The sequence below is a fragment of the Panicum virgatum genome, chromosome 5K, assembly GCF_016808335.1.
Source record: "Panicum virgatum strain AP13 chromosome 5K, P.virgatum_v5, whole genome shotgun sequence".
Lineage (NCBI taxonomy): Eukaryota > Viridiplantae > Streptophyta > Magnoliopsida > Poales > Poaceae > Panicum > Panicum virgatum.
The window spans coordinates 3,629,479-3,642,135 of record NC_053140.1 but is presented as its reverse complement, the minus strand read 5'-3'; the positions used below and the strand labels follow the sequence as shown (position 1 = coordinate 3,642,135).

The 12,657-nt window shown below is 49.6% G+C and overlaps 1 protein-coding gene across 1 annotated transcript; it reads right to left on the bottom strand.

Annotated features, from left to right (window-relative positions):
• Positions 1-794: 794 nt before the first annotated feature.
• Positions 795-2,765, bottom strand: LOC120710430 (1-aminocyclopropane-1-carboxylate synthase 7-like). The gene is made up of 3 exons (XM_039996117.1): positions 2,297-2,765; positions 2,012-2,172; positions 795-1,886 (listed from the first exon to the last, which is right to left on the bottom strand). Exons 1-3 carry the CDS (start codon positions 2,627-2,629, stop codon positions 980-982), a joined length of 1,401 nt encoding a protein of 466 aa, XP_039852051.1. The 5' UTR covers positions 2,630-2,765; the 3' UTR covers positions 795-979.
• Positions 2,766-12,657: the final 9,892 nt, after the last annotated feature.

The following is a 12,657-nucleotide window of genomic DNA, read 5'->3' as shown; positions in this document are numbered from 1 at the left end:
TAAAAAACTTGATCGGTGCGGGGTATGAGGCCCCACGGTATTTCAACATCCTAAAATTCGTTCCCACGGAGAGTCAAATTCAGATCCGAGTAGTGTTTGACCCGTGTAGTACTACTAGAGCCATCTAACTAATTCGCCCAGAGACCTGTTCGCTGTTGCTTCACTTTATCGCCGTCGCATTTCTGTGTTACGCCAACAACCATGCCATACTCAAATTACATATATATCTCCAGATTTCGCGTGGTATATTGCAAGTTTGCGGGTAACCAGCTGGTGCAAATATCTGCCAGGTGTACCACTCGCCAGGCACAAGAATTGACTGTTGTGCATCGCCACAAGTTACATCAAGGAGATGACCTCAGCTAAATAAAATTTGTTATCCTGGATATGTGTTCTCTCATATAGTTGGTTGGCAAAGCTTACCGACTTAAGGAAGGGTTGACATTTCGAACTTAATTTCCTTTTCTTTAATCATCGCGTCCGCTAGTCGGTCAGGAGTCGGGACCTGCAATGTTTCTTCTTCTTCTCTTTTTTTTACTTACTCAATTTTTTATAAAAAAAATATTGCACTACATCTACTTCCAATAAAATTATTTACAAATACATGAGTCAAGGGCTAACATTCCAAAATGAGTGATAAATGAATAAAACCGTTAACGACGATACAAATATGGAAGCAAATGATTTTTTCCCCCAGTGGTTAGGTTTCCACAATTGAGATATGAGAGGGTATAAAAGTCTAAAAGAAGCAAATATGTACCGAAGGTATATTAAAGACTATGAGAAGCTTTCCGTGAGCTAAGATGGATTCTTACACATCTATATATCCCTCCATGTGAGAGGCAATTATTGTTACAAAATTGATGTTACCATCAATAGAAGATTTGTAAGAAAGAATTGCTACTAATCCCTTTGATCATTTACTCTGTGACATGATTACTCATGTAATTTACCCTGAAAAAATTACTTGTTGACCTCCCTAATTCTGTTCTTGCTGCGTTGACATGGTTCTTTCCTTGTTCCACCTGTCCATGAAGCGGCTCATCCTCGCGAGTGCAACATCCAGCGTGTCCAAGCTCATGTTGGCGAAGCACACCCTGAACCACCCGGGCTCCGAGCAGTGGCACGACGAGCCCGGCGAGATGTTGAGCTTCACCTCGCGCAGCATCCGGTCCCACAGCCTCAGCTCGCCGGCGACGGTGGGCTCGGCGAGCAGCCGCCGCATGTCCATCCACACGAACAGCCCGGCATTGCCGCGCAGGCACGGCACGTCGGCGCGGGCCAGCCCGGCGACGATGTGGTCGTGGCGCGCCCGGAGGCGGTCGCGGTTGGTGCGGATGTAGGTGGCGGCGAACGCGCCGTCGGCGAGCATGGCGGCGAGCGTCTTCTGCGTCTGCGACGACACGAGCGTGAAGCTGGACATGCGCCGCGCGGCGGTGACCACGGCGTCGTTGTACGAGTAGACCACGCCGACGCGGAACCCCGGGAGGCCCAGGTCCTTGGACAGGCTGTAGACGATGTGCACGCGCCCCGCTACGGCGGCGGCGGCGCCGCCGCCGCGGCGCGCGCGGGCCTCGACGAGCTCCGCCACGCTGACGAGGTCCGGCGCCGCGAAGACGGAGCCCGAGTAGATCTCGTCGGAGATGAGGTGGACGTTCCTGCGGGACACGAAGTCGAGCACGCCCTCGAGGGCCGACCGCTTCACGGTGGTGCCGAGCGGGTTGGACGGGTTGGTGAGCAGGACAACGCGGGGGCGCATCCCCGCGGCCTCGGCCTCGTCATACGCCGCCTGGAGCGCGGCGACGGTGACCTGGAACCCGTTCGCGCTGTCGCAGTGGACCGGCACGATGTTCACCCCCGTCCTCCACCTCAGGTCCCTATCGAAGCTGCAGATCAAGCAGAGCCGCGCCATGTCAGTTGAGTTGTCAGAGCAAGAGTGCAGCTCGTAAGTGTAGAGCACTGTGGCAGTGTAACGGTAACACTGTGCATGCATGCAGGGTATGCAGCTTACCCAGGGTAGTAAGGGGTCGGGATGAGCAGCGCGTCCCCCGGGTTGGCCAGGATGAAGGTGAGCAGCTCGTTGGCCGCCGTCGCGCCGGCGGTGAGCACGATGCGGTCGGGGTCAAAGCTCGCCTTGCCGCCCCTTATCTTCTCCATGAAGCTCGCCATGGCCTGCAAGCAAGTGACGCCGCCCGTCAGTACGTTGCACTTGCCCACATAGTACAATCATCTATACGACGCCGGCCGACGGGCGAGCAGAGCAGAGCCCAGAGCGCGTGATCACGACGCCACGCACCTTCCTGAAGGCCTTGAGGCCGTGGTAGTCCTGGAACAGCGCGTTGTCCCTGAAGCTGGCGACGCCCGAGCCGGCGGCGGCGCCGCCCCAGCCCGCCGCCTCCGGGTGGTCCCTGAGGTACCCCTCGAGGAGGTCGAACGAGACCTGGTTCTCGGCGAGGCCCATCTGTATGACGCCGCCCGGGTTGGAGGCGGCGTCGTAGGGGTTCTCGTCGTAGGCTTTCCACCCGGCGAAGTATGGGGAGTCCTCGCCGTGGAGGCCGGAGGTGGCCACCTTCGACAGGGTAGGCGGTGCCGCCTCGTGGCCGGCATCGAGTAGCAGCTTGCCACCCATGGCCTTTGCTTGCACCTGGCTCAAGCGCAAGAAGACACTAGCTCTTTGGTCGACGTGAATTTGCAGTGTGGTGGCAGTTCAAGAAATGAGCAGACAGGGCAGGGGAGGCCTGGGTGGGCAAGCTGTGGTGATCCGGCCAAGTGTGAGGGGGGGTATATAGGGCTCTAGCCACTTGAAATGAAGTTTATGCACTCGTCACCAAAAAAAATGTCAAAAAGATGGCAGGGGAGGGAGGCTTCGTTCAGAGCCGAGGCGACCAGACTGTCAGCTAAAAAACAAACGAAAAAATAAAGCTGGGAGCTTTAGCCCGAGCTGAGCCTACTCGAGCTCGCCAATTCCCTCCCGGCCGGTCAATGATTGAGCCGTGTCTCCCTAACCTTTCTCCTCCCCGTCCAATGAGTGTGAGCTCGAGCTGCGCGAGGTACCGATCCTGCTACGGAACATGCACGGCGGAGTCCAGCTGTTCCCCGGCGTAATCCCTCCCGCGGCGAGAAGAGCAGCTTCATTCTGCTGTCGCCTTTCGCCGTTGGCTCGTGCAGGCGCAGCAGCAGCTAGACGATCGTGCGGACAGATGGGCGCCTCATCTCGTAGCCATTTCTTTAATCCCGGGCGCGATTCGGAGCTCATGGCCCCGTGCACGCCGCCGCCGTCGATCGATGGCGCTGCTGGTGGTTTGGCGCCAGCGAAATCGCCAGGGGAATATTTGCCCGGTCTCTCGGGGCATGTCAGCCAAAGGGGGGGAGCTGTGCAGGCCAGCTGAGCCGAGCTTCACAGCTCGACATGTCCGGGAATTCTCTCGCAGGATCGCATTTTCTTCTCCGTCCGCCATTGGTCACTCCATGCGCTTGGAAAGATCTCTCGCTCCGTCCCTGTTACCATTGCCGAGTTTCTCGACCCCGTGTCCAGCACTCCAGCCCGAATCGTGAAAGCTGCTCTGCTGTCTGATAATGTGGTCCTCTTTGCGTGTCAGTGATGATGTTCGTCAGGGAGCGAGCGGTGTGCGTGGGAGTACCTGGTGACAGCGGGTCATGGACTCGCCGGCATTTGATTAAGAGTAAGACAATGGAGGAGCAGCTGGTCGACGTGTTTGACCTCGAAAGGCCAGCGATTAAACAAGAGCAATGGGCGGGCCCTCTAACCATGGACGACCTGTCCAGCTCTAGCTGCCCCTGCACCCCCAAATCTGAACGCCGATAAAAGAATGGCGCGTCCCTTTTCAGATGCCAGCCAGCCCAGCCATCCCGAGGATTAAGAACGTAACGCCCCCACCATGACGGCCTCCGCTCACCGGCCATTTGATTACACACCTCATGATCTGCGAAGGGACTATGATACCGAGGTCGTCGGATACGCGGATCATTCGTCGGAAAGCCACATCTCGAGTATTTTGCTTTGTTTGTTTGCTTGCTTGTTTCTGTGTGCCATTTGGGATCCTTGCTTAAACTGGAGTTAGCAGTAGCGACGAAAAAAGTGAGACTCTTAAGGTATGCAAAACTATGTGCACGACGATTGTTTTGGTTTTCGCGAGATTTCCGATGTCCTATTAAGAGGTACTAAACCTGATTAAAACGACTATAACCTATCAATTTGTGCTTAGAATTAATATACAAATAAGACTTAAACTCCATGTATTCAGTAATTATAATTATAATTATCTATCTCACGTCCTCTTTCATCTATTATTCTAACACATACTCTTAAATACATATTTATCATTATCTAGTTGCAATAGATTTTATTTTGTACCACACCTCCGTATATGTATGTTTGAACCATTAATAATGAATTGGTATTCTTATCATTATCTAGTTCCAATATATTTTATTTAATTGAACCATTTATTTGTGAGTTGGTATTCTTATCTCTTCCATCATACATGAATACATGGTGACACATATCATGAGTAGTATTTTGTATAAATAATAACGTAAATAATATATTAATAAGGATAGAAATAGTAATCTAAAATTTTATATTGGTGCACTTTAATATTTTATTATAATTATAGAATTCATATTCAGATTTAAGTGTTACTTAAACTTTTAATGATGAAATAATTGGATAATTTATATGCAAATTTAGAGGATTACTTGTATTATTTTTATAATGACATATGTGGGAAATTTACATGAAGATTAGTGAATTACTTTAGATTTTTTTTATAATAGCAGAGGTGGGTAATTTGGATATATGTTTAGAGGGTTACTAGTCTATTTTCATAATGACAAAGATGAGTAATTTATTAGGAAAAATAACAGATCCAAATGGCTGTTATAGTTAGAAGAGTTGTCGGATTGATGACCGGATGTTTCTGATTTTTACGAGAATTTATGTGATTTCTCTATTTTGCAGAGTGTCCACCTAATATGCTATATGGCTTCACATGAAGGCTAAAAGTAGCCTCCAATTATAGTAATAGTAAGATTGTTGGATGACAATTTGGGATCTTGCTTTGTTGGCAATGAATCCGGTTTTGCTTACGCTGCGTAGGCGCCAGAAATGCAGGAAACCGTAGCCGCTGGAATTGACACAGCTCGACCGTGTGTGGTTTTGCCAATCAGCTTTCCGGAAAAGCAATGAGAAAACCACGGAGCTCGTTCAACGGTTTTGGGGGCACACGCACGCACGCAATTTTAAATTCCACGTCGCTTGCTTGAAAAAAGCATCTGGCTTCAGCGCTAATCCCTACATCAGCAACATCAGCATCAGCATCACGGCCGTGGGAGCACCAAAAGGGCAAATTTTGACCGGGTCCTGATTGTTGCCATATTGTATCCAGGAATGGTTGCTCCTGCATTTGAATCCAGCATGATTGAAATGGGGGCTACTGTATTATGGACGCCATTTATCCACCGACGGCTAGAAAGAGCCAAATGGTGTGCCATACCACCAGTTGGACTGTTAGGGTTTTCAAGGAAGAAATAGAAAGAAAAACAGGATGGATTGTCCAATGACTTGCAGTTTTTGTTTCATTCTTGTTTCTGTTTAAAACTGCATCATGCACGCTTTTGGTCTTTCATTACACCAAAAAAAAAAAGTGTCAATGTAAACTTACCAACCCCAACGAGTGTGTGATTGTGTGAAAACAAGCTTGGCCTCCTTTTCGAGTCCTTACTTGGCTAACGTTAACCATGGTCTTGGATCTTTGTTTATTTGGACGAGACGGAGCACCGCTTTCAATTCTTGGCTGATAGTGCTTTTATTTCTGTGTGTGCGTGCTTTGGATTGTGAAGGACGTGGTGAAGGACCGAAACCGGCGACCAGAGGGGGAGGTGAATGGGAGCCGATCAAAATTTCTTCGAAATTCGAACCGTCGGCCTATGTCCCAAAATCGCCGAAGCCCTCAAGCGTTCTGACCAAAGTTTGGAGTAGTTATTGAAAAGCTAAACCAACTCAAAAGACCTCGAACGAGCGAGCGAAACCACGAGGCAAATCGGAAGCGAATTGGAAAACCTGCAGCACTGATCTGCCGGGACCGGTCTGACCGGTGCACAGGACCGGTCCGACCGGTCGAGTCTGTTCAAAATCCAGCAGACCGGTCTGACCGGTCTTGCCTACCGGTCTGACCGGTGGCACCCAGAAAACCCCGAAAAACTTTGATTCAAATGGTGAATCTCGACCAAACGACCACGAAAATCGATGAAACTTGAGGAATTGCTTCGCCCCTACCCCGTGAACATATCCCCAAAAGATCTCGTCCTAAAGATAAAAAAATCTTGAGAATTATGGGAGAGATCAAAAGGGATTGAGGTTTTCTCAAGAACTCAAGAAATCGAATTCGAACGAGCCAGTGATTCCAGAGGGTTTAGGACAGAGTTAGAAGCACGGGAATCACAGCAAAGAACCCGTAGCCTCCTCGCAATCAAGTGCACCAAAAACGAAATCGAAATCCATCACACAAGGGCACAAAACGAGGAGATGGGATTAATTCAAAAAAGCCCAGAGGGCACTAGGAGGTTAGGGCCTCCTTTTCCAATCAAATTCACACAAGGTCTCACAAATCCATCAACCAAATCTACTCTAAAGAGAGGAACAGAGGGAGGGAGACGCAGGGGCGGCGGCCTAAAGAACAGAACAATTCACGGACACAATACAAAAGTCGCAATTAACCTAACACAAGTGAAGGGGTATTTATACCTGCGGGACCGGTCAGACCGGTTGGTTAGACCGGTTGGTTAGACCGGTCAGACCGGTTGGCCTGCAGCACCCCCTGTACATGATCTCATCCGACGGCCGAGGTTCTTTCTTCGAAACGAAGTCTTCTCCGCGATGCCGCCGTCTTGATGAAGATCCAGTCCGCGGTTTTGGAGGGTCCGCGAAACCCGGGTAGGTGGCCGGTTTTGAGAAAACCGCCAAAACTTCACGCGCGGGAAGATTCCCGCCTCCACGCCGTGGCCCTAGACGCCGTTCCCGCCTCGGCCTTCTGACGGCCCTAGACGCCGCCCGACGCCCGTCACCTCCTCGCCCGCAGCGAGGCCCTAGACGCCGTCGACGCCCGTCGCCTCCGTCAGTCCCGAGACCGACGCCCGTGCCTCCACGACTTGGCGTCTTCAACCGCCGTCCGCCTCCTTGGTTTTGTGGCGCAAATCAAGAAACCCGCCTCCCGTCATCGCTTGCGCCCTCGATCCAGGAGTGGACGCCACAGCTGCCGCCCAGTCCGAGCTCCGGTCCCGGCTGCCCTTCACCGCCGTCCACCGCACGGTCCATCGGCCACAGCACCTCCACCTGCAATCCAAAGACCTAGCGCACGATCACACCACACGGTTGACAATTCACTCATCACAAGTAGGATAGAGTACTCTCGTTCCTCAATCTCCCCCTTGATGAGTGCATTGTCAACACACCACAAACGAACCAAGAGAAGTGAAACCAAAGAAGAACAAAGAAGCACGAAAGAGAAGAACTCAAGCAAGTGACGAAAAGCTCAGAAAGACAAGAACAGTCACTTACTCAAGCAAAGATTGATTCCCTAAGACAAGGGCAACGGCTCGACGCAATCGATCAAAAGCTAAAACATGACTCCTCAAAGACAGAGGTAACGCTCGACGCAGTCATGCAAGAAGCAGAGGGAAAACGAGAAAACCAGGAGCCAAAACCAAAGCTAAAACTCCCCAAGAAAAGTTTTTCCCTCTCACAAGTGCAACTCTCCCAAAATGATGCACTCTCAAAGCCCTGTGCACAACAAGTTTTTTCAAAAATCAAACAAGTCTCCCCCTTGTTCGATCACTTCTCTCAAAATTCTCCCCCTTGTTGGCACATGCACACATCAAGCCTAAAAAGACCTAAAGCTCCCCTTGAAGCTGAAACTCCCCCTGAACAGATGCTATAAAATGAATGTGATGCAGGAGGTGTAAGTGAAAGCATTCAGGGATACAAAGATATGAGCAACATCTAGTCTCAAGCACGTGTGCATTCATAAACTAGACCTGCATCTAGCTCAACAGGGTATATCAAATCAATCTAGAGCTAGGCAAGTTCAGTTTAGGAGAAATAAAAGCATCACCCATGATCTAGCACTAACAAGTAGGAAATGGAAAGCAGTGCTACTCAAACTCATACAGGTGAGCCAAACCAGCCAAAGATGTTGTTAACATTCATTTTTCCATCAAATTTATAGCAATCAATTCTTAATGTCAGGGGTTGAAAGCTTGTCATGCTTCACTTAGCAACGAGGGCAAGCCTATGCCAAAAGACAATCAGAAGCTTAAAGCACTCGTTTCAGTCATGCACAGCCTTGCCCGGGTTCTCACAAGTTCAGTGTGAGCCGTCCCGAAAGCTCGATCAGTGCGACAAGCAATCCCACCTGGATCTTTTCAATCCATTTCAAGAATAGTTCAAGCGATTTTATCAGATTTAGATCATTTCAAGTATGAATTGCTGAACGAAAAAGGCACACTAGCATGAATAAGATAGCAAAGTACATCAACACGCCATAACATGCTAGTAGCCAAAACATGGTGATCATGTTTTCAGATTTTCAAATCAAAATAGCTTAACTCAGATGATGTCATATACACAATGGAGCAAGCTATACATGATCAAGTTTATCAACTCACACTAGCAGGCACTAGAAGATCATAGCAATTTATACAAGAATGCTAGTGCAAGTGAAACAATGCAAAATGCAAAATGTATAATGCATATGCACAATGCAACTACCAAACCTAGAAAACAAAGAGAAGCAAATAAAATCTACAAAGCTAACCAAAGAAAAGTCAGCAATCAAAAGGGGTAACAAACCCCAAGCTCCCCTCGCAAGCGAGCAAAAGTGTCCTGCTCAAGCGGCTTGGTGAGAATATCTGCGGTTTGCCTCTCTGAAGGGACATGGATCAGGTCTATGTGTCCTCTCTCATGGTTGTCTCGCAGGAAATGGAATCGGATATCTATGTGCTTGGTTCTGGAGTGTAGGACAAGGTTCTTTGCAATGCTAATGGATGACATGTTGTCTACAAAGATGGAAACCATACCAAAACTCAAGCCATAATCCTGCAAGGTTTGTTTCATCCAAAGTATCTGGGAGCAGCAGCTAGCAGCGGCAACATACTCAGCTTCTGTGGAAGAAAACGCTACGCTAGCCTGCTTGCGAGAGGACCAAGACACCAAAGATGTACCGAGAAATTGACAAGTGCCGGATGTCGACTTGCGATCCAACCGACACCCACCAAAATCGGCATCAGAAAAGCCCACCAAAATCAGAGAAGAATCCGCAGAATACCAAAGACCAAATTCAGGGGTGAATTTCAGATACCTGAAGATGCGTTTCACCACCTGCCTGTGGGAGGTGCGCGGCGAAGCCTGATACCGCGCGCAGAGGCAGACGCCGAACTGGATGTCCGGTTGCGTCGCCGTCAGGTACAGGAGAGAGCCGATCATGCTCCTGTACTCCTTCTGGTCCACCGCCTCGCCGTCCAAGTCCTCATCAAGCGCCGTCGATTTGCTGATCGGAGTCAGCTAAGGAGACAGGTCGCTCATGTCGAACTTTCGCAGCAAGTCTCTAGTGTACTTGGCTTGATGGACAAAAGTGCCCTGAGGAGTTTGCTTGATCTGCAGCCCGAGAAAGAACTGCAACTCGCCCATCATGCTCATCTTGAACTCCCTGGACATCTGATCAGAAAACTTGGAGACAAGAGCGTGAGAAGAGCCACCAAAGATAATATCATCCACGTATATCTGAACCAAAAGGAAATCAGTGCCAGATCGCATGAGGAACAAAGTTTTATCTACACATCCCATTTTAAAGCCCTGAGCCAGCAAAAAGGTTTTCAATCTATCATACCAAGCTCTAGGTGCCTGTTTCAAACCGTAAAGAGATTTCTGAAGTTTATAAACACGGTTTGGAAATTGGGATTTTCGAAACCAGGGGGTTGCTTCACATAAACCTCTTCTTCGATAAAACCATTCAAGAAGGCAGATTTAACATCCATTTGGAAAACCTTAAAACCATTGGAAGCAGCAAATGAAAGAAAGATTCGAATAGCTTCCAAACGAGCAACAGGGGCAAAAGTTTCCTCAAAATCAATATCCTCTTTTTGGCAAAACCCCTGGGCAACAAGACGAGCCTTGTTTCGAACAACCAAACCATCCTCACCCTGCTTGTTTTTGAAAACCCACTTTGTTCCGATGGGATTACAAGCAGGTGGAGGCTCGACTAAGACCCAAACTTGGTTTCTTTCAAAATTTTCAAGTTCCTCATGCATGGCATTGACCCAATTACAATCAAAAAGAGCGTGTCCAATATTTTTGGGCTCAAAAGAGGCAACAAACGCTGAACGAGCAAAACCAGTGATACTTGTTACCTTGGACCTAGTGCCTCGCTCGTTGAGATCACCTAGCATCTGTTGAGCTGGATGGCGACGCTGAATGTGTCGCGGTGCTTCCCGTGTCGAAGTCGCCTCCTCCTCAACCAAGACTGGTGTCTCCTCAGGTGCAGCTGGTGAAGCCTGAGTTACCTCCTCGAACAGCCCCCGGGAAGTAGACGTAGACGGGTCGGGGCCGTCGTCATCGTCCGAGCTCGTGGCAGAGATAGCTGGGTCCACAGCACGTGTGGTAGCCTCAGCGTCGCCATCTGCAGCTTCTTCCTCCTCATCTTCAAAGATGGAGGTGCCGAGCTCATCATCTCCTGCAACTTCAAAGACAGAAGAATTGCACGGTGCAGTCTCGTCGAAAGTGACTTCACAAGTCTCTCTGACGATGTTAGTATCAATAATCAGCACACGGTACGCTCTAGAGTGAGAAGCATAACCGAGAAAAATACCGTCAGACGAGCGAGACTCAAACTTATCAATATTTCCATCTTTCAGCACAAAGCACCGGCAACCGAAAACTCTGAGATGGTCAACACGGGGCTGGCGTCCAAACCGCAACTCATAAGAAGTCATGTGCATGAAGGCACGTAAGAAAATGCGGTTGGACACGTAACAAGCGGTGTTAACCGCCTCAACCCAGTATTTGCGAGGAGTCCTATGCTCATCGAGCATCGTCCTCGCCATCTCAACCAGCGTCCGATTCTTCTGCTCTACAACTCCATTCTGCTGTGGAGTGTAAGGAGAAGAATACTGGTGTTCAATCCCTTGATCACTGCAAAAGGCGTCAAAACGAGCATTTTTGAATTCTGTGCCATTGTCACTGCGGATCGCTCTCATGGCCTGGGGTAACTCGTTTTTCAACCTCAAGATCAAGTCTCGAACAAACTCGAAAGCCTCATATTTGGTTCTCATGAAAAAGACCCAAGAATAGCGAGAAAAGTCGTCCACAATCACAAGCACGTACTACTTCCCACCAACAGACATCACCCTAGAAGGACCAACTGTGTCCATGTGTAGCAACTCTCCAGGGTGAGCGGTCATCACCTGATTAACAGGTAGATGTGAAGTGGCAATCATTTTCCCGTGGCAACACGGATGGCAAACAAGGTCCTTTTCAAACTTCAATTTGGGCAATCCTCGGATCAGGCCAAGTGAACTCAGTCTCGACAACAAGTCAAAACTCAAATGTCCAAGTCTCCTATGCCACTTCCACAGATCAGAAGAAGGATCAGCCATCAAGCAATGAGAAGGGCCAAACGGAGTTCCAGAGAAGTCAACCAAGAAAACTCGATCGCGAGGTGTAATCCGGCAAACCAAATCTCCCCTGGAATCCAAAACACGCGAACAACCCTCCTTAAAGCGAACCTCAAACCCCTCATCAAGAAGTTGCGAAACAGAGAGCAAATTAAAGCCAAGATTCGAAACCAAAGCAACTTCTCTCAGGGTAAAGCGATCAGAAACTCGAACAGCGCCAAGTCCATGTACCTTTCCTCTTCCATTATCCCCGAACACAATGTACTCCTTTGAGCGCATCGGGGTGAGGCTGGAGAACCATTTGTCATTTCCGGTCATGTGGCGCGAACAACCGGAGTCCATGATCCACCTGTTCTCAACACTGAGGTTAGCAAAGTGAGAAGCAAACCAGTGTCGAGCCATTTGCTCTACAAAAGGGTTAGCAAAACCAGACAAAGCGTGTCCCCCGTCCCGTCTACCGCGTCACTGACGAACACTACCGCGAGAAAAGCGTGGAGCCTCAAAACCTCCTCCAAAGCCTCGGTCCCGTGGTCCATAGCCGTACTGAAAACGACCAGGAGCACGACTGGCAAAGCGACCACCCGCTGGAGCACGATAACCACCACCGTCTCCCTGACCTCCACCTACACGGCGCGACCTAGCATCTCGCCTATCACCACGCCGAGAAGGACCATGCACCCGAGCAGAGTACATGTCCGCGTTCCGTCTCTCCTGCTCTCTCCTCACAGCCCGCTTCCTCCTGAAGCAAAAATCCTCCAGGTGACCTTCCCTATCACAGAACTCGCAGTGGTACCTCTCCTCACGCTTGGGAGGTGGAGGCCTAGCCTGCGGACGGGGAGGAGCAGCCCTCTTCTTCTGGGCAACCTGGGCTGTGGCAGCAGGGAGCGTGTCGAGGGAATTCCTCAGCTCATTGGGCTTTGGAACCCAAACCTGCTTCTACGGAGGTGCTTTCGGTGGTTCTTTAAGCAC

Excerpts from the sequence above, each read along its gene's own strand:
- LOC120710430 (XM_039996117.1), bottom strand. The coding sequence starts at position 2,629 with ATGGGTGGCAAGCTGCTACTCGATGCCGGCCACGAGGCGGCACCGCCT. Across the intron at positions 2,173-2,296 it reads GCCTCAAGGCCTTCAGGAAG|GCCATGGCGAGCTTCATGGA; the intron begins GTGCGTGGCGTC and ends ACTTGCTTGCAG. Across the intron at positions 1,887-2,011 it reads CCGACCCCTTACTACCCTGG|CTTCGATAGGGACCTGAGGT; the intron begins GTAAGCTGCATA and ends CTTGATCTGCAG.